Below are 25816 nucleotides of genomic sequence, written 5' to 3'. Positions count from 1 at the left end.
AATATAAATATTTAAGAATGCCTATGCATATAGGCAATCTTTTAAGCTATGTGGAACCTTCTTGGGCAGAGTTTACAAGTCTCTCCCTGCTGCCCAAGGACAGGCAACAGAAAATATTTTTAGTACATTTGTATCCCACCCTGTCTTCAAGATGCTCAGGACCCCAGATACAATTCTTCTTTACCTCAATTTTATCTTCGCAACAACTCTGTAGTCGCTTCTCTAGTATTCCACAAAATGAGCGTTGCTGTCGATTTTGTCCTGATACAACTGATTCACTTTCTCATATTCTGCTTCACTGTTCCAAATACAATAACATCAGAACTGATTTCAGAACGGTATTACCAACAGGATGTATGCTCTTTTCTGATAAGATAAAAATGGCTAAGCTTCTAAATAACTCTAATGTTGGAATCTCTGAAGCTGTTGCTATATTTTTACTCTGTGTACTGCAAGTTGTGCAATAATGATCTTCTTGTTGTATTTGGAATTCTTGCTTAAACCACTGAGGAAAGACCTGGAGTTTCGAATACATCACACCATCCATTGGCAGGATTTGAATTTACTCTGCATTCATTTTGAGCACTTTTCAGAGCAGAATTTGCAATCCTGGCACTGTTGCTCTGCCAAATATAATTTATGTAATAGAAGAGTAGCATTACACTTTATGTAGCAAATGTGCTTGCCGTTGTTAGCACCTTTGTAAGAGATTTCCAGTGCATGTTCCCTTAAGTTTGGCGTGTTTACTACAAGAAATATGGGTGTAGCCATGGCAGATATAACTGCTGCATGAAAGTGATTCAAGGACTCCAGAATGCACAAGTCATAAGCTAATGAAGAAAAATACAACATGACTAACAAAATCGTCATTTTATTGCCATATGGTAGGCACCAAACAAGCCTAGAAAGAAATCCACAACATTCCCATGAAGCTGGGCCAGATCCTTGGTCTATTAAGGTCAGGACTGCCTATGCAGATTGGCAGTGGCTCTTCAGAGTCTCAAGCAGAGGCCTTTCACATCATCTGCTATTTGATGCTTAGATTCACAGAGTCTGAAGGGGCCATACAGTTCAACCCCCAGCTTAATACAGAATAGCTTTCCGCTGGAATTGCCGGGGCCTTCTGCAAGTGAGTGCTCTACCACAGAGCCACAGCCTTTATTCTTTCCAGTACTGGAGAACAACATCAACTTGCAAAGGTTATTTTCAAACAAAGGGGATGGTCTCCACCCACCCAAAAGCATAGTTCAGGATCAGCTGCTGTTATCTGAAATCCCAAGTGGGAGTGCACAAAACAGTTTAAAAGTGCTCTGGTTCTTTCTCCTAGAAGGCAAAGCACAAATGTGACTTCATTAGGTAGAAGAATGATTGAGTTCTGTTGGGGAGTAAAGGCTTCCCCAGAGTCAAAGAGTTTCTGTGGGTTTGAAAACTGGCTGAAATTTCCCTGCATCATTGCCTCAGCAAAAAGAGGGTCCTCTCATAAGTGAGGTTGTATTGTAGTTAGCAGGACAGATAGGAAGGCTTTCCATGAATTCACAACATCCGCATATCCTGGCAATAACGATTTTCAGATGTGAACTGAGCAAGAAGGCTGTAGCAACTCCCATGTGAAGTGTCCCAGCCAGTTTGGAAGCTCTGATGGACAACCGAGCAAAAGCGTTGTGTATCCTCCCCTCCCCCAGGCCTCAGCAGTTAATGGCTGCAGGTGATCACAAGCCACTGCAAGGGAAGAGGGGAATTCCTACCCACAATTCAATGGAAGTCAGGGCACTGAAGCAAGGCAAAGGAAGGGGCCTTCCATAGGTTAATGAAAAGCAGCCAGATTCTCAGGTGGGTTACAGTCTCTCCATAGAAATGTGAAGAACTATTGGATCTGAACAACCCTAATGGGGTCACCAAGGAGGCTATCTCCATGGTGGAGCTTTCGATGAGTGATGACATTGGAGCTCTGACTGAAAGATTTTCCACAGTCAGGGCACATGTAGGGCTTTTCACCGGTGTGAATTCTCCGGTGCTTAGTGAGAGATGAATTGACATTGAAGCTTTTTCCACACTCGGTGCAGACATAGGGCTTCTCCCCAGTGTGGACTCTCAGGTGTGTTGTCAGGTGGGCCCGCTGGCTGTAGCTTTTACCACAGTCTGGGCATTTATAGGGCTTCTCACCCCTGTGGATCCTCTGGTGCCTGGCCAGGTTGGAGATGACTGTGAAGCTTTTCCCACAGTCCCCACAGATGTAGGGAGTCTCCCCAGTATGAGTACGCTGGTGGGTGATGAGATAGGAACTGGTGGTAAAACTCTTCCCACAGTCACCGCACTTGAAGCGTTTCTCCCGATGGTATGGGCTCGGCTGCTGCCTGGCCAGGTGGGACCTTTTGGTAAGGCTCTTCCCACAGTCTGTGCAATCAAATAACTTTTCCACCCCGTGGATTCGCTGGTGTGCAATCAGCTTGGAGCTGATAATGAAGCTTTTGCCACACTCAGGGCAGACGTAGGGTTTCTCGCCAGTGTGGAGCCGCTGGTGCGTGATGAGGTTGGAGCTGCCGCTGAAGCGCTTCCCGCAATAACGGCACTCGTAGGGCTTCTCACCTGTGTGGATTCTCTGATGTTTGATCAGGTCGGAGCTAACGTTGAAGCTTTTCCCACACTCTGGGCACTGGTAAGGCCTCTCCCCTGTGTGGAGACGCCGGTGAGTGATCAGGTGAGACCTTTGGCTGCAGCAGCGCCCACAGTCGGGGCATTGGTAAGGCTTCTCTCCTGTGTGACTCCTTTGGTGACGCAGAAGGTTGGATACCACATTGAAACTTTTCCCACACTCATTGCACACGTATGGCTTTTCCCCTGTGTGAATGCGCTGGTGAGTGATGAGGGCTGAGCTGTGGCCAAATCCTTTCCCACAATCAGGACATTTGTGGGGTTTTCCTCCAATGTGGGTCCTTTGGTGGCGGATGAGATTTGCGAAGATACCAAAGTCTCTCCCACAGTCAGAACACCGGTGGAGCTTTTTGCTCATATGAAGTCTCTGTTGGCTGATGAGGTTGGAGGATTGGGCTCTAAGGATTTTTCCATGCTCCTTGTTATAGGGGCCAGGTTTTTGGTGGATTGCAGAGCCTTGAGCACCCCCCAGGATTTCAATGTAGGAAGAGGGGCTAGTATGTCTTTCTCCAAAATAGCTTTTCCTCTTCTTCTCATGAGCTTCTCTGTCCATAATGTCTGAGGATACACTCCTTCTGAAGCCTCTTGACAAAGATGCCAAAACAACTGGATTCTCTTCTTCATTTTCACTCCCTAAAATGAAATCCATATGTGGGTGAGTTTTTTTACAAATTTTCTCTGAGTCCTGAAATGCCCTTCTCTACAACAAATGGGGATGAAATACACTTTCAAGCCCTAATCCTGTATTCATTTTGCAATGAACATCTGTGTTGGCATAAGCGTGTGAGAATAGTGTCCTCCTGGTTATAAAGTGCAACAAAAGAAAAGAAGGGACACAACCCAAAACAAATTGAATGAAGAACCAAAGATCAAGACAATATAAATATGGGCTCAATATCTGCAGGTTAAAAACATAAGAATAAACAAATATAAGAAAATGTATATATTTATGGCAATATTTCTTTTTAAAAGCTGCCTTGGCCCAAATAATAGTAGTCCCACAAGTGTACATAAATAAAAAGAACCATTGAATCTTGTTTCGCCTGCATCTGTGGCTGGCATCTGCAGAGGTGTATCACAGAGAAAAGTCTGTTTCACACAGTGTAAAACAGACTTTTCTCTGTGATACACCTCTGAAACAAGATGCCGGCGAAACGTTAGGAACAAGATCCACCAGACCACGGCCACACAGCCCGGAAAACCCACCAGAACTAAATAAAAAGTTGTACGTTAGACAAAGAATTAAGATGGACCTCTGGGTAGCATTCCTTTTTTAAAAATAGAATTTTATTATGGTCTTATCAGACTTACAAAAAAGAAACACAGGAAGTGCATTGAACAAGAAAGCTCCCGATTTCACTTGCACTGAGTACTGGCACACAAATATATTACTACTTGCTTTCTAATATCATATATAAAATTATTTCTTATTTGTTGTTAGTGATAAATATACTTTTTTTCCTATTAGATCTTTTGCTCTGATTATCTTCTGTTTCTCAAATCCACAAGTCATCCACTGAATAAAATAAAATTTGAAATATTGTAAGACGTTAAAACTGACTGGCGTATAGAGCAGCATTTTAAGATCGAACTTTTTGCCTATTGGGTCTCTTCTGTGAACAAATCAAAGCAGACTAAGTGTGAAAAAGTCGGGCTATGTGAAAACTGACGGGGGTATTAAAGAGTCCAAATAAAAAAGGGAAAGTGTGGGTAAACAAATATGTCTTCAGCTGCTGGTGACCTTCTACTGCTGTGCCATAGAGAGTGTCCTGACATACTGCATCTGTGCATGGTTTGCCAGCTGCACAGTGGCAGATAGGAAGGCGCTCCATAGGGTGATCACTACTGCCCAGAGAATAATTGTGATAGCAAACCTTTATTGGCATAGACAACAGTACAACAATAATAAAAAACGGATTGAAAAGCATATACAATTCAGGAAATAAATGTTAGGTCGAAGGAAATCTACGGGCGTTTAGTAATTTCCAGGAGAAAGTCTGCCACTATCATACAGAGAGAAGGATCAGGATTGTCCAACAAGTAGTGTAATCTAATTAAATCGGGGAGATCGGGTAAATGTAAAGGAGTAAGATTCACATACTTGGATCTGATTTCCTTGAATCTGAGACAGTGTAGTAATTGGTGGGCCAGAGATTCAACTTAACCATCGTTACATGGACACAATACTCTTTTTAAAAAAATATTACCATCTGGCATAGGATCATAAAAACAAGGACAACTAGGCTCAGAGACAGCTTCTATTCTAGAGCTGTGGCTACGCTGAACTCCATGGTGTCGCGTTGACGTGGCTGGGGCTGTGTAGGGATGGTTGGAAGAGGGACTGTGGAAGATGGGGTGCGAGGACTGCAGAAATGTGCATCGGGGGATGTTTGTATTTTCGTTGTGCGTGCACAATGACATTAAAGTTTATCTTTTCTTATTAGCACGCTTGGTGCCAGCCCAGCATATGAGAAGAGGGTGGTGGTAGATACACGAGACGTCACCCCAGAATAAGCATTTGACAAGAAATTCTGCGTATCATTGCCATATTCCATTGCAGTCATCCAAGGCTACGCAGGGCTTTAAATGTATACGGAATCTTTACCTGTGGCTGCTGCGCAGTCATCTTGGTCATTACTGAGGGGAGATGCTTGCCCAGGAACAAGCAAATCCAATGTTTTCTCCCTTTCTGCATCCTCCGCCTCAGACGCTTTTGTCTCCTGAAACAGCAATGGTCCCAACTCAGTGTCTCTGCAGATTTGGCAAAATTATCCCCCTACGCTGGCTGTGGGGTGTAGAGTAAACATCTGTGGCTTCTGTGCCCCAGGGCCAGTGGCATACTGGGCCTAAATGGTGCCCAGGAGCATGACCAGCTCCTTGCCCCCCCGCTAATCCCTACTGCTCTACACGTGGGAAGCAAGCAGGGAGCTCTGGGGAGGCGCGAGAGGATTCAGGGAATTGGTTCAGATGGGTGCCTCAGCGCCTGCTGCAGCATCCCCCCCCCAGCCTCCCTGTGGGCTGGCTCCTGCCTCCCCAGGAAGGCCGGGGGAGGGGCAAGGCTCAGTGGTCCAGGTGGCCACCACAGTAGGCCAGCTCCTGCCCTTCCCAACCTTCTGGGGGGGCAGGAGGCGGCCTGTGGCCACAGCTGACAGCTCAGATGGCAAGCAGCACCCTGGCATGGGGGGAGCTACCAGATGCCAGCTGGGTCTACATGCCACGGGAGAGGTCGGATGCAGGGACCTGGCTGGCGCCCAGCACCCCCCAAGTGACAAAATGGCGCGCACCCGGGGACATGGGTTACCCCATGTTCCCATGAGTGGTACGCCCCTGCCCAGGGCACATGTAATCCATGTTCAAAAGAATCCAGGTAGGACACCAAGAACTGCCTGCCCTCACTTGGACCATTTCCTCTTTGGCCGCATAATTTATTAAACTATTTTCCTTCATTTTATTCCAGTATTGCTAGGCAAGGGGGTAGCTGGGCATGGTGGTGGGAGCCTGCAACCCCAGATGCTGGAGGCTGGCAGATCGTTGGAGCTCAGGAGTTCCGATCTGTTGCTCATATTAAGCTTGGCATCAATATGAAAAGCCGCAGGAAGATGGGATCCACCAGATTGCTCAGGGAGGGCTGAATTAGCCCAGGCTGTAGATGAAGAAGGACAAATATGCTAGTCAAGGAGTGGAGCAAAAAGCAAGGCAAAGCCCTGAAACCTCCACCACAAACCCTGAGAGTCTTGTCCAGCTACTTCTCTGGTTTCTAAGATGCTAATGGCAATCAGTCGCACATTGTAACAAATATATTCCTAGCAATAAAAGAGTAGAAATGTGGTTCTTTATTTTAATATGAAAGTTCAGATTTTGAGGATGCTGAATTCTGCCACATGCCATATCCCTAACTGGGCCATATGCAGAGGTGGGATCCAGCAGGTTCTCACAGGTTCCCGAGAGTAGGTTACTAATTATTTGTGTGTGCCGAGAGGGGGTTACTAATTGGTGATTTTGCCACGTGATTTTTGCCTTAGTTACGCCCCTCCTCTCAGCAGTAGCGCGCAGAACTTGAAGCAGTCTAGCAGGAGGTGCACCGACATGTGTGGCAGCCTGCGCCTGCATGCATTCGTTTCCCGCCCAAGGACTGGCGCAGTGGCTGCGTCCTTGCCACAGCCCCGCCCAGGAATGCCCCACCCCTGGAATGCCCGGCCACGCCCCCGTCGTGCCCCATCCAGCCCATTGGCGCTACACCACAGTTTGAATCCCACCACCATGGGAACCTGTTACTAAAATTTTTGGATCCCACCACTGGCCATATGTATGTACCTATAAGTGTTGTCAAGTTGCAAGCAACCTATGGTAACCCCAGCAGGGGGATTCCAAGTGAAGCAAGAAGCAAATGTGGTTTGCCGATGCCATCCTCTGTAGAATCTTCCTTGCTGGTTCCCCATCCAAGTACTATCCCTGCGTAGCTTCTGAGATTGGAGGAAATTGGGCCGTGACACTCTGCCTTCCTGCCTAGGCCCCAAACGATCTTTCAAAGGGTATAAACAAAGTATTGTCGAAGGCTTTCACAGCCAGAATCACTGGGGTGTTGTGTGGCCTCCAGGCTGTATGGCCATGTTCTAGCAGCATTTTCCTCTGAAGACGCCAGCCACAGATGCAGGCGAAACATCAGGAGAAAATGCTGCTAGAACACAACCATACAGCCCGGAAGCCACACAACACTCTGGTATAAACAAAGCCCCCCCAGAAACCACAAAGCATTTATTTTCCAGGAATATGTCTGATTGAAGTTTATTGTCATTTCCATTGTCTTTCCATTCTTTGTGTACAGTCAGAGCCAAATTTTGCAGGAAAAACAGGATAAATACTTTTTAAAAATAAAATTAAAATTGAGGTTTGGTGATATCCAGGACCCAGTGATGACTGCTGGAAACAAACATACGTTCTCAGCATATTCTGACTTGCATTGTCCCCTTTTCTCTGCAAAGGACAGTGGATTGGATTTAGCTGGTCGCAGACATAGTGCCTGCCGAGGCACTATAGCTTTTGTAAAGTTGCCAAATCTGAATCCAGAGATCCTGCCAATATATTGAGGAGTTCCAAGGAGGCTGTGCCTCCCACCCAGTTCTTCCCAACAGTCCCTCTTTCTACCTGGCAACAAATAAGCCCCTTCCCAAGGCACCCCCAAATAATATTTTGAACATTCCCAACTTACCTGAGCCAGCTCTGCTGAAGCCATTTCCTTGCTCACAGCAGGATGCAGGGACTTTGCATACTGATGCCAGGCAGCCTATTTCAGAGGGAAAAGCAAAAGGGAAACAGTTTCAAATGGATTTGAGTGCATTGTATTACTTTCTTTACAAGCAGAAATCCTGGGCCATTTTCCTTTCTGGGGAACACTTCTAAGTTTGGTTGTGGTGGGTTTTCCGGGCTGTGTGGCCGTGGTCTGGTAGATCTTGTTCCTAACGTTTCGCCTGCATCTGTGGCTGGCATCTTCAGTGGTGTACCACAGTGTGTAGCAGACTTCTCTCTGTGATACACCTCTGAAGATGCCAGCCACAGATGCAGGCGAAACTTTAGGAACAAGATTATCATTTGAACCACAACTGGAAAACCCTCCACAACTAAGATGAATCTGGACAGTGAAAATATGACAATGCTTCTAAGTATTTAGCCGAGAGCTTTCACGTCGGAGCCACTTTGGGTACTGTGTGGTTTCCGGGCTGTATGGCCGTGTTCCTATGAGCATTCTCTCTGGATCGCCGTTTACATACCATCTATGGCTGGCATCTTCAGAGGATCTTGATGTTGGGAGAGAAACAAGTGGAGTATATATATCTGTTGGAGTGTCCAGGTGGGTGGAGAAACATAGTCTGTGAGTAACAAAGGAAGCGCAACCAGGTCAATGGTGAGGGCATCTGGAATAGAAGTATATGAGTATACTTCTAAGTGTATTTTGTACTCTTTTTTCTGCAGTAGAGGATGCAAATGACATGTATCATTTTCCCTCTCCTTCATTTTATCCTTTTACAGCTTAGCACCCTGTAGGGTAAATGTGAGGTAAAGCTGACCTGAGACAGTAGCCAGGCTACACCCAGTGATCTTCCATGGGGATAGACCTGGTTGGTTCAAGATCTTAGTCTGATTCTCCTATACTATACCATGCACCTTGGAAACACATGCTTATAAATAATCAAATTATTGACAGGGTGGTATAGAAGTTAGAGTGAATTACATCCCCTAGACTAGGGAGACCATAGGTTTCAAATCTTTTGCCCTCCTGTCATTAAAACAGGTGGTTCCTAGGCATAGAGCTTGATATAAGGAAAAATAGAGGTGAGACCATCTAATGCAGCTTTGGGGTAGAGTGGGAGAAATATAGTGTGGGGAAGTGAATGAATACTCCTTCTTAGGCTTGTGGTCTTCAGCAGAAGAACAATCTACTTCTCATGCAGAAAGTGACAGTCCCCTGACTTCTTCCAATTAGAATGGGGAGAGACTTTTTTCTCTGTGGGAACCCCAGAAGGGAGGCCATCACTGCCAATCAGATTATACAACAGATGGACCACAATGATAGTATGACTCAGCACAAGGCAACATCATAGCCATATATTTGGACTGGTAATCCAAGTCTCCAAGTACCAGACTGCAAAGGGACTGTCCCTAGAACAGTTTGCAGGGCAGAAGCAGATTTACAGGAACTTAAAATGTCATCGGCCTACTCCTGTGCAATTCTTAAAAAACCCTCTCACCTTTTTTTCCTGAGATGCTTTGCTGGACAATCAGAGGCTCACCTGTTTCACCTCTGCTACACTAGCCCCCCAAAACAATGGTATTATTCTGTGCACAGACCTCTTTGACTTTTGGGACCAACAATCAGGCAGCTATCTGCTAACAAAGGGAAACCACTCAGACAAAACAAAAAAACACACCTCATTTCATCATTTGCCCTATATTTACACACAGGATTCAGTGTAAAAAATCTACTTCAGATTGTCCTCTGTAATGATGGCCAAGGAAGATTTTCCCACTCCCCAGGCAACGTGCCCACAGACCCACGTGTGTCATCTGCAGATACAAAGGCAGTCTGTTATTGTATATGCAGAGTTTTCATATACATCAGAAGTTGCCCCTAGTTAGAATGCAGGGTTTGGCTCCATTACGAAGTTTAACCCATCCTCCCTCAGCCACCAGGTGTCAAACTCATGACCCTCCAGATGTTATGGACTACAAGTTCCTATGCACCTCAATGCGGCCCTCCAGAGATGTATGGACTACAGTTCCCATCACCCTGCCAGCGGTGGATGATGGGAGCTGTAGTCCACTGCTGTATCAGGAGAACCTGAGTCAGCTACCTGTGTCCTGAACGGTGAAGCAACAAAGATTTTAAAAAAAAAGCCTCAATCTTGTCAGCTAGTCCAGCATCCTCGACAACGGGGAAGTACGCCAAGAAAGAGCCTGCTGATCAGGACTGCAGAGTCCATGTAGTCCAGCACTCTCCTGCTCGCAGTGGCCCCCCAGATGAGTAGAAAGTGAGGAGTAGAAACAACAGCTCCTTGAGGCCAAAGACACTTCCCTGCCCAGCCTCCCTGACTTCACATTACCCTGGAGACCCTGGCTGGCTGCTCCAGACCGCAGCGAGCCTCAGGGTACCACAGACTGGGGAGTCTGTGTCTGATAACAGACCAGCACAATGCTTTCCACTTCAGTCCCGGATGTAGAGCATCCCTCCCCCGCCCCAAGCAAAGCATCCAGTTGTACAGAAACAGGTATACCACCAGCTGGCTGCCCAGTCCAGGCTGCCCGATCACAAAGAGGCAGCTCTTGCCAGCACCAACTCCAAGTCTGAAGCCTTGCGATTTCCGGATCTGTCGGTTCCTACCGATCCCTCCTTCCTTCCTCCCTGCCTCCCCTCCCCACCACTCCTCCAGCCCCTTCCTGTGCCAGCAGAAAACAAACCCCGCTTGCAGCACTCCGTCGCCGTGGAGAAAAGGCTGGACAGGGAGAAGGGGAAACTTCCCACTCCGCCAAAGCCAGCATGATGGCGAGCGAACGAGAGACGGGAGAGGCCTCTCCCGTTTTCATACATTACCTTCCTAAGCTGTGTGTTTTGTAGCATTAGAGATGGTCTCTGGTAACCCCCACCCCCTTACATAGCCATAATAAGATCCCTGGTGGCTCTGTAACTTGACTAACTGGATTATGGTGGCACTGGGGTGTGATGGAGCCTACCATACGAAGTGCAAAGTAGACCTCATGCTTCCTTACACCCAGTGTAGGAAAGTGAAAGCAGGTTCATTAACAAATGTTTACTTTATTTAGCTGCATGGCCACAAGACCACATATCTTTATTGTTATTTATTTTGCCAGACTCACAGCAGCCTAGGATGTGGTAATGTTTTTGAATTGTATATGCAGTGAGTGGGATCCAAAAGATTTTTAGTAAGTAACAGGTTCCCCATGGTGGTGTAGGATTCAAACTGGTGAAGCTGTAAGCGCCGCCAGAGTGATGGCGGGCATGATGGGAAGCTGGGAGACGTTCCTGGGGGCGGGGGCTGTGACAAAGGGATGAAACAGCTGCATGTCCTTGGGTGGGGAAACGAATGCATGCAGAGGCTATGACTGCCATGCTGCCTTGGTGTTGCACCTCCGTAGCAGACTGCTTCAGGTTCTGCGGCTGCATGCTGGGAGGGGCGTAACTAAGGCAAAATCATGTGGCAAAATCACCTTTTAGTAGCCCCTCTCGGCACGCAACAAATGAGTGGTAAACCTACTCTCGAGAGACCTGTTGAGAACCTTCTGGATCCCACCTCTGTGTATGTCACGGATCCAAAGCAACTTTAGGGTTTCTGTAATTGATAGATAGATGGAGATTTTTATCAGTATGCCAGATGGTTCAAGTGCTGTCCAAGGTTTTTTGGCATGGCCCTCAATGGAGCCCCATTAATGCGTCATTTTGTTGTTATGGCTGACTGAAGATAAACTAGGCTACTCTGCTGGAATTTAAAATATCTCATAATGAGTGCCTGGTAAAATATGGGGACTTTGCAGCAGCGAGGAAAAATGTAAACTGTCACTCCCCAATTAATTACAATTACCCCTTTCTCTGTTTAATGTTTGAGCCAGGGCATACATGACAGCAGCCTTTTCATAAAGTGGAAAACACTTGCTTTTATAGAAGAACAATATAACCTCCATGCCTTAGTGGCACATCCTAGCTTCCAGGGGGAAGATGCAACTCATTGGGTGGTATTGCATTCCATGCCAACATATGGATAACATATGCACAAAAGAACCATCACACATGGAATTAACCAGCCATGATACACATGAATTCCCTCCCTTGGAGGTACTTCTTCCATGAGGAGGAAAATGTAATATTTCAAAAGGAAAGAAGGGAATATACAGAATGCCTTTCTCTACCTTAGTAAATGAACTAGCCTCTAAAATAAACAATGCACAAGATTTAGGAGACAATAAGCAGCAAGAGAGTGCAGTTTATCACTTGGGACCAAACACCAGTGATTCCCTACTTAGAAAGTGCCATCAATGCCTACAGCCCTCTTACAGGATTCAGATCCTGTTGTGATCCCTCACATTTGCCTCATAAAGAGTGCCAGGAATTCCTTGTTGCTGTGTGTTCCAACACATACTCATTCGAGGTTTAGAAACTAACTTTGGTTCCTAAAAAATTCTACATTTTTTAAAAGGAGAGTGGATTATCCAATGTTCCAACCCTCTCTTTAGACCAATAACCTTCTGTCATAGGAATCCAAAGCCCCATAATCTGAAGGGAATGAGAAGCCTGAAGGACTGAGCCCATTTACGAAGTGTTCAAAGGCCTCCTTTTTTACCACTTCTCCCAAATTTTGGATACAGGTTTTGGCCATCCTGGTTTTTTTTTTTTTTAAAGAAGATATCATTCAATGGGAAAGGTACTGGACCAGAGCCTTCTAAAACAATCAAGGGTTTTAGGGATGATGAGGAGATTATTCAACTGGCTTGGGATGAGTGCGCTTGCATGCCACTCCTCACCTTTGTTGGGCGTTTTGAATTTTACCTGTACAGAGGCGCGGGTTTGAAATCCAGCTTTGTGAAGGCATACGGCTTTCTTGCGGATCTTAGAAAAGTGCAGGAAGGGGCACCCAATATATTTATTGACTCTCACTCTTGAATTCTAGGCAGATTGTAGGAGAGGGAAGGCAGTGGAAGGGATAGATTAGAAATTAGTGTCTTGTATGACAGAGAGCCAGTGAGTAATGGGAATAATAAAAATAAAAGATTAATTGGGAAATGGACTGGGTGCAAGAAAAGATAGATAGAAATGGACACAGATGTTTGAAAGATAGATGCATAAGGCATAATTTTGATTTCAGTATATATGTATTCTGTGTAAATTTAATTTCAAGATATACCCATTAGAAGCCTAAAAGAACTGTTGGAAGTTGATTGAAACATACTGGCATGCTAGGGAAGGATCTACCTTGAAAAGCGTTCTATGCGTGAGATACGCTTTTATATAGAACCTACAGAATTGGAATATGGACTATATGGAACTGAAGCTTTGTTTCTAGACAAAGAATTAGATAGGTTAAGGAGTTATTTATGTTTAGTTATAAGAGTTGGAAGACTTATACTGTATCTTTGAGAACTTTGTAATCAGAGAAATAAGGAAATATAAATACAAATAGAAATTATTAAGTTGTTTAATTATATGTAAGATCAATATATAAGATTGGACGCAGCCAAGGTGCTAACGCGTGTGTATTTTAAGGTTTATTTGGGCTAAACGCTTGACATTGCGTTAACTCTGCAAAGATAGTGGGCACTGATTAGGAGGAGTAATAGTACCTGTCATACACTTTTTTAAACTCCAGGAAGAAAACTTCTCCCAAGATCAAGATTGGCCCAGAGGAATCTTGGAGGGTTTTTTTGCCTCCTCTTCCTAACTGGGGGGGGGGAGTGGGAGGGATCGTGATGTTCCTGCACTTTGTATAGGGCTGTACAAGATGATCCTGGATGTCCCTTCTAGCTTTATTTCTTTGTTTTCCTTTGTTAAAGACTTTTCAGTGGAAAGTAAAGTGTATAAGATTATGCATGGTGGTGGAGAGAAGTGGATTTAGAAAAGTTTTTTTCTCTCCATCTCCCATAGTATTGGGACTTACAGATACCAATTAGGTTGTTAGGCAATGAATTCAGGCTGGGGCATGAGTGGGAGGGGAACTTTTTTTAGGGTCATCTATCTATCTATCTATCTATCTATCTATCTATCTATCTATCTATCTATCCATCTGTCCATCTGTCCATCTGTCCATCTGTTCATCTGTCTATCTATCATCCATAGTATTTCATGTGAGTGTTTTTTATTTTATTTTTTGCAACCTAGTCACAGCTGATTTATGGTAACCCCATGGCATAGGGCAAGAGATTTCAAGACAAGAGATGTTCAGAGGTGGTTTGCCATTTTCTGCCTCCGTGTCAGGCTCCTGGTGCTCCTTGGAGGCCTCCTATCCAAATACTTGCCAAGGTTGAGACTGAGAGTGTGTGACTGGCTCAAGGTCACCTAGCATGTTCTCGTGGCAGAGAGGGGATTCGAACCTGGGTTTCCCAGATCATAATCCAACACTTTAAATATTAGACCACACCACACATAAAATACGAGAGGGTTTTTTAAATATATATATGTATATATATGTATATATATGTATATATATGTGTATATATGTATGTTCCATAACACTAAACTAAAACAAAAAATTGTGACGATGTTTTGACACCCTTCTGATATTTTACAGCCCTCTTTTAGTGCTGCTATTTCTTACTGACCCATGATAATTCTGGCCTGAGGAAACAATAGAACTGTTTCTCTCATTTATCGTTTTGGTTGTGAAGCTGATACTAACTGATACTCACCCTCATATGCTTCCCTTGGTGGAAATATTAATGTGGTTGTCATAAATACAAACTATGATTTCTGGATTAATATAAAGGCACTGAGCTCCATAGAGTTGTAGTTTCAGTTAACTAGTCAGATACAGGAACAGATGTAAACCACCCAGTTATTTCAAAAGACTCACATAGACTGTTGAATAAGGTTTGAAAGAGATCTGCATCCAAATGTACATTGGTAACATGTACAGAAGGATGCTTATGCATGAAGATCTCTCCTGCTGGACTGGCACAATTGGCCATCTGTGTGCAGGGACTGATCTTCTAATCAGCCATTGCTACTTTCCACCTTCGCCCATATTATCTCTTGAGCCCATATTGCCTTCTTTCAAGATAAGGTATGTTTCTACTCTGCAGTAGTAGTACATGATTTCATCCTACTCTTCTCTCATTATATCTTCAGCTCCACCTGGCAGCCTTGGCTCCTTTCTGACCTGATAAGCAACTCAGAAGGAAAAAAAAGGCCAGACTGTGCTGAGCTTCCACTATAGTTTTACCCTATCCTTCAAGTCTGCTCTTATCCTTGCCAAACTTCTTTACTATTTTAGTGCTACTGACAAGTGCAGTTTTTGTCAAAACCTTGTCACACTTGTCTTCACTTTTCATTCACATTTCTCGTATCCTAGAAATTCTCTTAAGTCCTTAGCAAAAAATAATGAATTCCATCATTGTGGCTACTGATCGAAGTTTGCAACACTTTACTAATTTATTGTCGAAGGCTTTCACGGCCGGAATCACTTGGGTACTGTGTGGTTTCCGGGCTGTATGGCCGTGTTCTAGCAGCATTCTCTCCTGACGTTTCGCCTGCATCTGCGGCTGGCATCTTCAGAGGATCTGATGTTGGGAAAGCAAGTGGAGTATATATATCTGTTGGAGTGTCCAGGGTGGGTGGAGAAACATAGTCTGTGAGTAACAAAGAAGGCAACCAGGTCAATAGTGAGGGCATCTGAATAGAAGTATGAGTATACTTCTAAGTGTATTTGTACTCTTTTCTGCAATGGGGATGCAAAATGACATATCATTTCCCTCTCCTTCATTTTATCCTTACAACAGCACCCCTGTGAGGTAAGCTGTGAGGTAAGCTGACCTGAGACAGTAGCCAGGCTACACCCAGTGATCTTCCATGGGGATGAACCTGGTTGGTTCAGATCTTAGTCTGATACTCTAACCACTATACCATGCTGCCTTAAAACACATCACTTATAAATAATCAAATTATTGACAGGGTGGTATAGAAGTTAGAGTAGTGCATCTAGACTGGGGAGACCTGGGTTCAAATCTTTGCCTCTGTCATTAAACAGTGGTTCTGGGCATAGGCTTGATATAAGGAAAATAAGTGAGACCATCTAATGCCGCTTTGGGGTAGAGTGGAATATAATTGTGGGGAAGTGAATGAATGCTCCTTCTTAGGCTTGTGGTCTAGCAGAAGAACATCTGCTTCTCATGCAGAAAGTGACAGTCCCCCTGACTTCTTCAGTAGAATGGGAGACTTTTCTCTGTGGGAACCCCAGAAGGGCCACTGCCAATCAGATTATACAACAGATGGACCAATGATATGACTCAGCACAAGGCAACATCATACATATATTTGGACTGTAATCCAAGTCTCCAAGTACCAGACTGCAAGGGACTGTCCCTAGAACAGTTTGCAGGGCAAGCAGATTTACGGGCAAAAATGTCATCGGCTTCTCCTGTGCAATTTAAAAAAACCCTCTCACCTTTTTTCACAGAATGCTTTGCTGGACACCGAAGGCTCACCTGTTTCACTCTGCTACACTAGCCCCCAAAACAAAGGTATTATTCTATTGCACAGACCTCTTGACTTTTGAGACCAACAAGGCAGCTATCTGCTAACAAAGGGAAACCACTCAGACAAAACAAAAACACACCTCATTTCATCATTTGCCCTATATTTACACACAGGATTCAGTGTAAAAAAATCTGCGCCCAGATTGTCCTCTGTAATGATGGCCAAGGAAGATTTTCCCACTCTGCGTACCCACAGACCCACGTGTGTCATCTGCAGATACAAAGGCAGTCTGTTATTGTATAGCAGAGTTTTCATACCATGAAGTTGCCCTAGTTAGAAATGCGGGTTGGCTCCGTGCAGTTAACATCTCCTAAACCACAGGTGTCAAACTCGCGGCCCTCCAGATGTTATGGACTACAGTTCCCATCACCCCTATTGCGGCCCTCCAGATGTTATGGACTACAGTTCCCATCACCCCCTGCCAGCAGTGGATGATGGGAACTGTAGTCCATAACATCTGGAGGGCCGCGAGTTTGACACCTGTGTCCTGAACGGTGAAGCAACAAAATTTTAAAAAAGCCTCAATCTTGTCAGCTGATCCAGCATCCTCAAACAACGGGGAAGTACATAAGAAAGAGCCTGCTGGATCAGACCAGAGTCCATCTAGTCCAGCACTCTGCTACTCGCAGTGGCCCCCCAGATGAGTAGAAAGTAGGAGTAGAAACAAAGCCCTTGAGGCCAAAGACACTTCCCTGCCCAGCCCCACCATTACCTGGAGACCCTGGCTGGCTGCTCAGACCGCGGCGAGCCTCCGGGGTACCAGACTGGGAGTCTGTGTCTGATAACAGACAGCGCACAGTTTCCACTTCGGTCGGATGTGAGAGATCCCCTCCCCCCCCCCGCCCCCAGCAAAGATCCAGTTGTGCAAGCAGGCATACCACCAGCTGGCTGCCCAGTCCAGGCTGCCCGATCACAAAGAGGCAGCTCTTGCCAACAACTCCAAGTCTGAAGCCTTGCGATTTCCGATCTGTCGGTTCCTACCGATCCCTCCTTCCTTCCTCCCTGCCTCCCCCTCCCCACCACTCCTCCAGCCCCTTCCTGTGCCAGCAGAAAAACAAACCCCGCTTACAGCACTCGTCGCCGTGGAGAAAAAGGCTGGACAGGAGAAGGGGAAAACTTCCCACTCCGCCAAAAACCCGGCATGATAGCGAGCGAACGAGAGAAGAGAGAGGCCTCTTTCGTTTTCATACGTGCCTTTCCACAAACGTGTGTTTTGTAACGTGGGAATGGTCTCACAGTAACCCCCCACCCCCCCACACACATAATAAGATCCTGGTGGCTCTGTAACGACGCACAAGTTTATTGTGGTGTACTAGGGTGTGATGAGCCTACTTCGCCTGATGCAAAGTAGACTCATGCTTCATACACCCGGTGTAGGAAAGTGAAAGCAGGTTCATTAACAAATGTTTACTTATTTAGCTGCAATAAGACCACATATCTTTATTGTTATTATTTTATGAACTCACAGCAGCCTAGGATGTGGTAATGTTTTGGTGTATATGCAGTGGTGGGATCCAAAAATTTTAGTAACAGGTTCCCATGGTGGTGGGATTCAAACTGTGGCGTAGCGCCACTGGGGCGTGGCCGGGCATGATGGGGGCGAGGCATTCCTGGGCGGGGCTGTGACAAGGATGAAGCCGCTGCGGTCCTTGGGTGGGAAACGAATGCATGCAGGCGCAGGCTGCCATGCACGCCGGTGCACCTCCTGCTAGACTGCTTCAAGTTCTGCGCGCTACTGCTGAGAGGAGGGGCGTAACTAAGGCAAAAATCATGTGGCAAAATCACCTTTTAGTAACCCCCTCTCGGCACACACAAATAATTAGTAACCTACTCTCAGGAACCTGTGAGAACCTTCTGGATCCCACCTCTGTGTATATGCGGATCCAAGCAACTTTGGGGTTTCTAATTGATAGATAGATGGAGATTTTATCAGTATGTAGATGGTTCAAGTGCTGTCCAAGGTTTTTTGGCATGGCCCTCAATGGGCCCATTGTCGTCATTTTTGTTGTTATGGCGGCTGAAGATAAACTGGGCTACTCTGCTGGAATTTAAAATATCTCATAATAGTGCCTGGTAAAATATGGGGACTTGCAGCAGCGAGGAAAAATGTAAACTGTCACTCCCCAATTAATGCAATGCCCACTTTCTCTGTTTAATTTTGAGCCAGGGCATATGACAACATGACCTTTTCATAAGTGGAAAACACTTTTATAGAAGAACAATATAACCTCCATGCCTTAGTGGCACATCCTAGCTTCCAGGGGGAAGATGCAACTCATTGGGTGGTATTGCATTCCATGTAACATATGGATACATATGCACAAAAGAACCATCACACATGGAATTAACCAGCCAGATACACATGAATTCCTCCCTTGGAGGTACTTTCCATGAGAGGAAAAATGTGTCTTCAAAAAGAAGAAGGGAATATACAGAATGCCTTTCTCTACCTAGTAAATGAACTAGCCTCTAAATAAACAATACAAGATTTGGGAGCAATAAGCAGCAAGAGAGTGCAGTTTATACGCAGGACCAAACACCAGTGATTCCCTACTTAGAAATTAATGCCTACAGCCCTCTTACAGGATCAGATCCTGTTGTGATCCTCACATTTGCCTCATAAAATTGCCAGGAATTCCTTGTTGCTGTGTGTTCCAACACTCATTCCGAGGTTTTAAATAACTTTAGTTCCTAAAAATTCATTTTTTAAAAAGAGGAGTGTCAATGTTCCAACCTCTCTTTAGACCACACCTTCTGTCATAAAAGTCCGCCCCATAATCTGAGGAATGACCTGAAGGACAGACATTTTGCAAGTGTTCAAAGGCACTCCTTTTTTACCACTTCTCCCAAATTTTGGATACAGGTTTTGGCCATCCTGGTTTTTTTTTTTTAAAGAAGATATCATTCAGCTGGGAAAGGTACTGACCAGGGCAGCTAAAACAATCAAGGGTTTGGGGATGATGAAGGAGTTATTCAACTGGCAGGATGGTGCGCTTGCATGCCACTCCTCACCTTTGTTGGGCGTTTTGGTACCTGTACAGAGGCGTGGGTTGAAATCCCGCTTGTGAGGCATCGTTTCTTAGATGTAGAAAAAGTGCAGGGAAGGGCACCCAATATGTTATTGACTCACTCTGAATTTAGGCAGATTGTGAGAGGGAAGGCAGGAAGGGATGGGTCAGTGGTCTGTCTTGTATGACAGAGAGCCAGTGAGTAATGGGAGTAATAAAAATAAAAGATTAATTGGGAAATGGACTGGTGCAAGAAAGATAGATGAAATGGACTGGTGCAAGAAAGATAGATGCATAGGCATAATTTTGATTTCAGTATATATGTATCTGTGTAACTTTAATTTCAGATATACCCATTAGAAGCCTAAAAGAACTGTTGGAAGTTGATTGAACATACTGGCATACTGAGGAAGACGCACGAAAAACGTTCTATGCGCGCGAGACGTTTTTATGTAGAACCTACAGAATTGGAATATGGACTATATGGAACTGAAGCTTTGTTTCTGAACAAAGAATTGAATGGACTAAGTGATTATTTATGTTTAGTTATAAGAGTTGGAAGACTTATGCTGTATCTTTAAGAACTTTGTCAGAGAAATAAGGAAATGTAAATACAAATAGAAGTGTTAAGTTGTTTAATTATATGTAAGATCAATATATAAGATTGGACACAGCCAGAGTGCAACGTGTGTATTTTTGAGTTTATTTGGGCTAACGTTGACATTGCACTCTTAAAGATAGTGGTGATTGTTAGGAGGGTAATAATGCCTGTCACCACTTTAAACTCAGGAAGAAAACTTCTCCCAGATCAGATTGGCCCAGGAATCTTGGAGGGTTTTTGCCTTCTTCCTAACTGGGGGAGTGGGAGGGGAATGTGATGTTCCTGCACTGTATAGGGGGCTGTACAAGATGATCCTGGATGTCCCTTCTAGCTTTATTTCTTTGTTTTCCTTTGTTAAAGACTTTTCAGTGGAAAGTAAAGGTGTATAAGATTATGCATGGTGGAGAAAGTGGATTGAAAAGTTTTTTTCTCTCCATCTCCCATAGTATTAGGACTTGCAGATACCAATTAGGTTGTTGGGCAATGAATTCAGGCTGGGGCATGAGTGGAGAACTTTTTTAGGGTCACCAACCACTTGGAGAGAAAAAAATGCCCTGTCTCTTTATCAGAGGCTAAATGGCATGCTTTTAGCAGGTGACCCTTACCTCCACGCCAAAGTCTAGCTGCCCATTCCAGCTCATTAAACCACTATTAAAGGAGTAAAGCATTTCTACTCCAGGTTGTTGGCAATTCTGTCCTTCACTCAAGGAGTGATGAACTTGTGGAATTCACTTAGGGGTGCCAACAACCACTTTTAGATCTCCCCTAAGGGGTGGGGGCAGAAATGGGATAAAAACGTAAACAGATGCTTATCCATCTCTTGTCCGGATAAGATTCGGCTCCTTTTAAATGATTGCAATGTTAGATGAACTGAAGACGTGGAATTGTTTTCCAATTTTATATATTTTAACAAGTATATGTAAACGGAATAACTGATTTCGGTTCCTTTGATCCTTTTCTTTCTTTTTACCTTTGCCATTAAAGGTTATTAAATATAATAAAAAATGGGATAGAAAACAAGTGAAAAAATAAACAGCCTGAAAAAATGTATTTTCCCTTTAACGAGGATGGCTGGTCGGTCACTCTCTCAGTCTAGCTTACCTTCCAATACTGTTGTGTTGTTGAGGGTAAGAACTAAAGAAAGTGAGAACAATGTTATGGGCAGCTTTGGGCCCTACAGAAGAGAAAAAGTGGGGCTCTGATATCTAAATATATGAAAAAATAAATATAAGATTTGAACATGCTGCAGAAGAACTGGAAGCATGAAACTCCTGTACTTTCTGTTTCAAAATGACCTTGACAGATTAGAGAGCTGGGCCAAAACTAACAAAATGAATTTCCAGAGAGATGAATGTAAGATGCTACACTTAGGCAGAAAAGAATGAAATGCACAGATATAAGATGGGCGACACCTGGCTTGACAACAGAACATATGAAAGGGATCTGGGAGTCTTAACAGACCACAAGCTGAACATGAGTCAAGAGTGTGATGTGGCAGCTAAGAAAGCCAATGCAATTCAGAGCTGCATCAGTGTCTAGATGTAATGGTGTCACTCTATTCTGCATGGGTCAGACCTCACCTGGAATATTGTGTCCAGTTCTGGGTACCACAGTTCTAGAAGGATATTGACAAGTTGGAGTGTATCCAGAGGAAGGTGATCAAAGATCTGGAGCCCATGCCGTATGAAGAGAGACTTAAGGAGCTGGGTATGTTTAGTCTGGAGAAGATAAAGTTAAGGGGTGCTAACATAACCATGTTTAAATATGGTTATGCTATCATCGTTTCCTTTCAGGGGGCATTGGAAGACCACAAATTCTGTTGATGGAAATGTGACAGAAACATAAGAAGTTAATGACATTCAGTTTTACTTGATGGAGTACCACCAGAATAGCTCATTTGCTGCAGTTTTCAGCTTGACTCCTTACAATCCCATCACTTGTGTGCAGTGATCAAGCTGTCTAATCTGGTTTGCTGGGTTCTAGATCAATGGAATATATGCAATGGACTGCATCAATCATTGCGATCATGGAGGTGATGACAGTTATCATAAAGCAAATTTCTCTTTTTCCTGGTTGGTTTTTCTGCCCTGTTTTTCTCTACTTTTAAGGAGTTTCAAAGGGGCTTACTGCTCCCACAATCTTGGGAGGTAGGCACCTTGGGAGGTAGGTGAGGCTGAGGGAGTTCTGAGAGAACTGTGACTAGCCCAAGGATGCCCAGCAGGCTTCATGTGGAGGAATGGGGAAACAAACCCAGTTCATGAGATTAGAGTCTGCTGTTTTATGACTACTATGTCAATCTGGATCTTCGAAGCACAGATAAATGATACTTTCGTTATCAATGACAATGCACTCAAGGTGAGAGATGCACCTTTTCACACGGCTGTATAAAATGCACACAATTGACAAATTTCTGTACTTACTATATGCTTACTATATGTTGTATCTCTTCCTACATCATGAAAGACAATCCTGTGTCAGTCACACTGCCCTAGTAAAAACTAACAGGAAGCACAGGAACAAACTGGCAGTTTACTACATGGAGGAAATAAACAGAAATCTGTGTCAGGAGCACTGAGTGCTATCTCACACATTTATAAATGAAATGGAGAGGAAAAATTGCAGATAAATACCTTGGCATCAGGATGGAAAAATTCTGAACACACTGCAAAAGAATTCTCTCCAGATTGAACAGGCAACAGCACGGTGGATGAACTTTAGGGCAAGTGAGAACAATTCAGAAATACTCCTAGCTGTGAATATATTGGTGGGGAGGATGTTTAAATGGGTTGTCTTTGGAGAAAAAGATGTTGGGAAAGTCACTGAAATGTCTGCTGTGTATGCTATAGAACAGTGGTGGCGAACCTTTGGCACTCCAGATGTTATGGACTACAATTCCCATCAGCCCCTGCCAGCATGGCCAACTGGCGTTCTATAGCTGATGGGAATTGTAGTCCATAACATCTGGAGTGCCAAAGGTTTGCCACCACGGCTATAGAAGAAGAAAAAATTGCTGAGCTGGATCAGATTGGCATCTAGATTGGCATCTTGTTTCACTCAGTGGTCAAAACATTATCCCTCAGCAAGTGGCATTTAGAGGGTTACTACTTCTGAACACGGACATTCCATTTAATCATCATAACTCGTAGACTTTGATTGAACTCTCTGTTGATATGTCCAATTTTATTTTGAATCTAACTATATTAGTAGCTATCACAACAACCTGTTGTGCAAATAAATGAGTGATTGAACTGACCCTCAGATCATTAAATATAGGACACTATCATATGTTCAAAGTGTCAACTTTTGTCATGTGAACATCTACATGTTCTGTTTGAGTATGGCTCTTTTAAAATATCTGCCCTGCAAAACCACTGAAGGAAAGGCATTCATTCTTGCCAAGGGAAGAGCTCTTTGAGCTTCGGTATTGTCAGGTGATAGAAGTAGTTTGGCAGTTGCATCAGAAGCACAATACCAAAAATGGTGACAAGCATATCCTACAGGTCTTAATGAATGGATTATTAGAATTCATTTTATTTTCAAGTGTTTTGATTAGTCTAGTTATTTCAAAGTCTGTAAGCCTCCACCTGCCCACCAGTCTACAATGGCCAAGTTCCAAACCCAAGCACATAAGGATTCCTAAGCAGAGCTCTGCTTCTTTCAACTATGGTGGCAACGGGAACACATCTCAAATGTTCTGGAAGTGTATTTAGCCAATCTTCTTCATCTCCAGCAGTCCTGTTTATCGCTCAGTTTAAAGTGCCTGGCCGTGGCCCAGTTGAAAGGTTACGCAACCTTAAGCTTGCCAAGGTTTGAAAAACTGCAGCTGTCCCTTTACCAGCAGTTTAATCTGTAGCAATTAGCAGGTTATCATGTTTAACTCTATGCCATAAAAAGCTTCACCTGCTGATTTCTGTAGATCCAGTCTATGTTAAAAGCACAGCAGCGGACCTAGATTGGTGCCCCCCTAATTAATTCTGCTAACTACAAGGTCTTTAAGGTGGTGTTAAAACATCCCTAGACATCTGCACTAAGGGTGTGTCTTTTCCTAGAACTAACTTTCATTATCAGAGACAATTCCAAATGGACAGCATTGTTAGTAGCAGGGACTCTTTAAGGTCAACTTTAAGGACTTTTCCAGCATAAGGGCTAGCCAGAGCTTACTTCCTCAGATGCATGAAGTAGTAATCTATTAGGTGGATGCAGACAATTGAAAGGTGCTGGTGGGGAAGATGTTAGAAACCAGTCTGACACAAAATTCAATTAACAGCACAATCTACTAAGACTAAATATACACTTACATCATATACATAAGGAGTAGCGATCCTCAGTGGCTATAGCAAAATTCCAATACAAAATTCCAATACAAAATCCATACAATACCTTTTATTAATACTCATCAAAAACACTACAACACATTGTGCAAACTGTCTAGAACTCTTCCTCCTGTTGGAGGTTAAAGGGGAGGGGCACATTTGTCTGCCTCCTGTGTAAGATGCTGAGTTGGCTTGAGTAGGCACAGGGTGTGGCTAGTTGGCATCCGACAGCACAGCTGGCAATCTGGGAGGAAGAAGTCAAAATGATCTAGTTGAAAATATAGCAATCAATCGTTGATCAAATGTTTATCAGATACAAACAGAACACACACGTCTCTTAAAAGTGTGAGGACAAAGGTAGCAGTCATCATTTAAGAATACTGGAAAATAATTTTCTTCGGTACACTACGAAGAGATTGATTAGAAATCAGATAGTGGAAATATTACCTAGTGAAGCTTTTCAAATTCTTTTTTTTAAAGGTCCCTTAGAGCCCGGGGGTGGGTGGTTCATGAAATCTAATAAATAAAAATAAAAAAATAAATATTGTCTAGACAGTATATGATTTCCAGATTGTCTGGACAAGGAACAGACAATTCCACTAGATTGGCAAAGGCTTTCCTTTCAAGAAAGACAAAAGAACTACAGGTAGTTGACTTGTGGAATTTCCATGTTACTGAAGGTAATTGACTTTAAAAAGGAAGCTGGATGGATTTGTGAAAGATTGGCCCCTCGTCGTCTAGTAGCTATGATAAACAGAATGGGATCCCCGGGGCTCAGATGAAGAACGCCCTCTGATGGTTAGCTGCTGGGGGAAGTCATCAGCAGCTAAGGCCTGTTTGATGCTCTTGTAGGGAAACTGGGTTTGCTTGACAGTCTGATCCAGTACGCTTTATGTTCTTTGATTTTCATAGCACGGCTTCAGCTGCTGACCAAACCTTAACATTGTTGGTGCCCTCATCACGATTCCAAGGATCTTTATTTGGGTTTAGACAGTGCTTTAAATGACACTGAAAACCCCCTGAAAATCCAACAGGGGCAAATGCAGCCATCCAACCTACTCGGAGTTCAGTGAAGCCGACTCCGTATCAAGAGCGCTTCCTTCACTATTTCTGGAGGAAGTCCACTGGAGTCACCGGGCCTTGCTTATGAGTAAACCTGCCTAGATCCACCTTGTTCGTTTGAAATATCCCTAGAACTGGAACGCCCTGGAGATTCTTGTGCATCAGTTAGTCAAAAGTCTGAGGATTCGAAGGGCTGCCAAAGACATCGCATTTGGACGGTTCAGATCCACTTGTTACAATTTCTGGTTAACATTTCCCCAGCATTGGATTGCATGGGTTAAAGAGGGGGAGGGAGGGAGGGAGAATCCCGCTCCCTCCCTCCTCCCCAATCGTTCCGTCTTAAGATCGCAGCCTCCATAAAGATGCCTGGCTGGGGCCGTGCCCACTAGAGGGCTCCTCTTCCTGCTCCAGCCGGGGAAGGTGGCTT

The 25816-nt window shown here is 44.2% G+C and overlaps 2 protein-coding genes across 6 annotated transcripts in view; both read right to left on the bottom strand.

Annotated features, from left to right (window-relative positions):
- Positions 1 to 7885, bottom strand: part of LOC125427721 (zinc finger and SCAN domain-containing protein 12-like) — a 30684-nt gene extending 22799 nt beyond the window's left edge. The window contains exons 1-2 of the mRNA XM_048487273.1: positions 7862 to 7885; positions 5258 to 5372 (exon numbers count right to left, since the gene is read on the bottom strand). The gene's annotated coding sequence lies outside the window, so the exon portion shown is untranslated. The remainder of the gene's footprint in view (positions 1 to 5257; positions 5373 to 7861) is intronic.
- Positions 856 to 17381, bottom strand: LOC125430165 (zinc finger protein OZF-like). Of its 5 annotated transcripts, none has more exons than XM_048491962.1 (5): positions 17118 to 17379; positions 16485 to 16615; positions 7862 to 7936; positions 5258 to 5372; positions 856 to 3285 (listed from the first exon to the last, which is right to left on the bottom strand). In XM_048491962.1, the coding sequence occupies exons 3-5, from the start codon at positions 7883 to 7885 to the stop codon at positions 1865 to 1867; spliced, it is 1560 nt and encodes a 519-aa protein (XP_048347919.1). In that variant the 5' UTR covers positions 7886 to 7936; positions 16485 to 16615; positions 17118 to 17379; the 3' UTR covers positions 856 to 1864. The 5 variants fall into 5 exon arrangements, with proteins under 5 accessions (XP_048347919.1, XP_048347921.1, XP_048347918.1 ...); XM_048491964.1 differs by having other exon boundaries at positions 17284 to 17379; XM_048491961.1 differs by lacking the exon at positions 16485 to 16615 and having other exon boundaries at positions 17118 to 17381.
- Between the last annotated feature and the right edge of the window lie 8435 nt (positions 17382 to 25816).

Source organism: Sphaerodactylus townsendi, linkage group LG03 (genome assembly GCF_021028975.2).
Source record: "Sphaerodactylus townsendi isolate TG3544 linkage group LG03, MPM_Stown_v2.3, whole genome shotgun sequence".
Classification (NCBI taxonomy): domain Eukaryota; kingdom Metazoa; phylum Chordata; class Lepidosauria; order Squamata; family Sphaerodactylidae; genus Sphaerodactylus; species Sphaerodactylus townsendi.
This window is presented reverse-complemented; position numbering and strand designations above follow the sequence as displayed.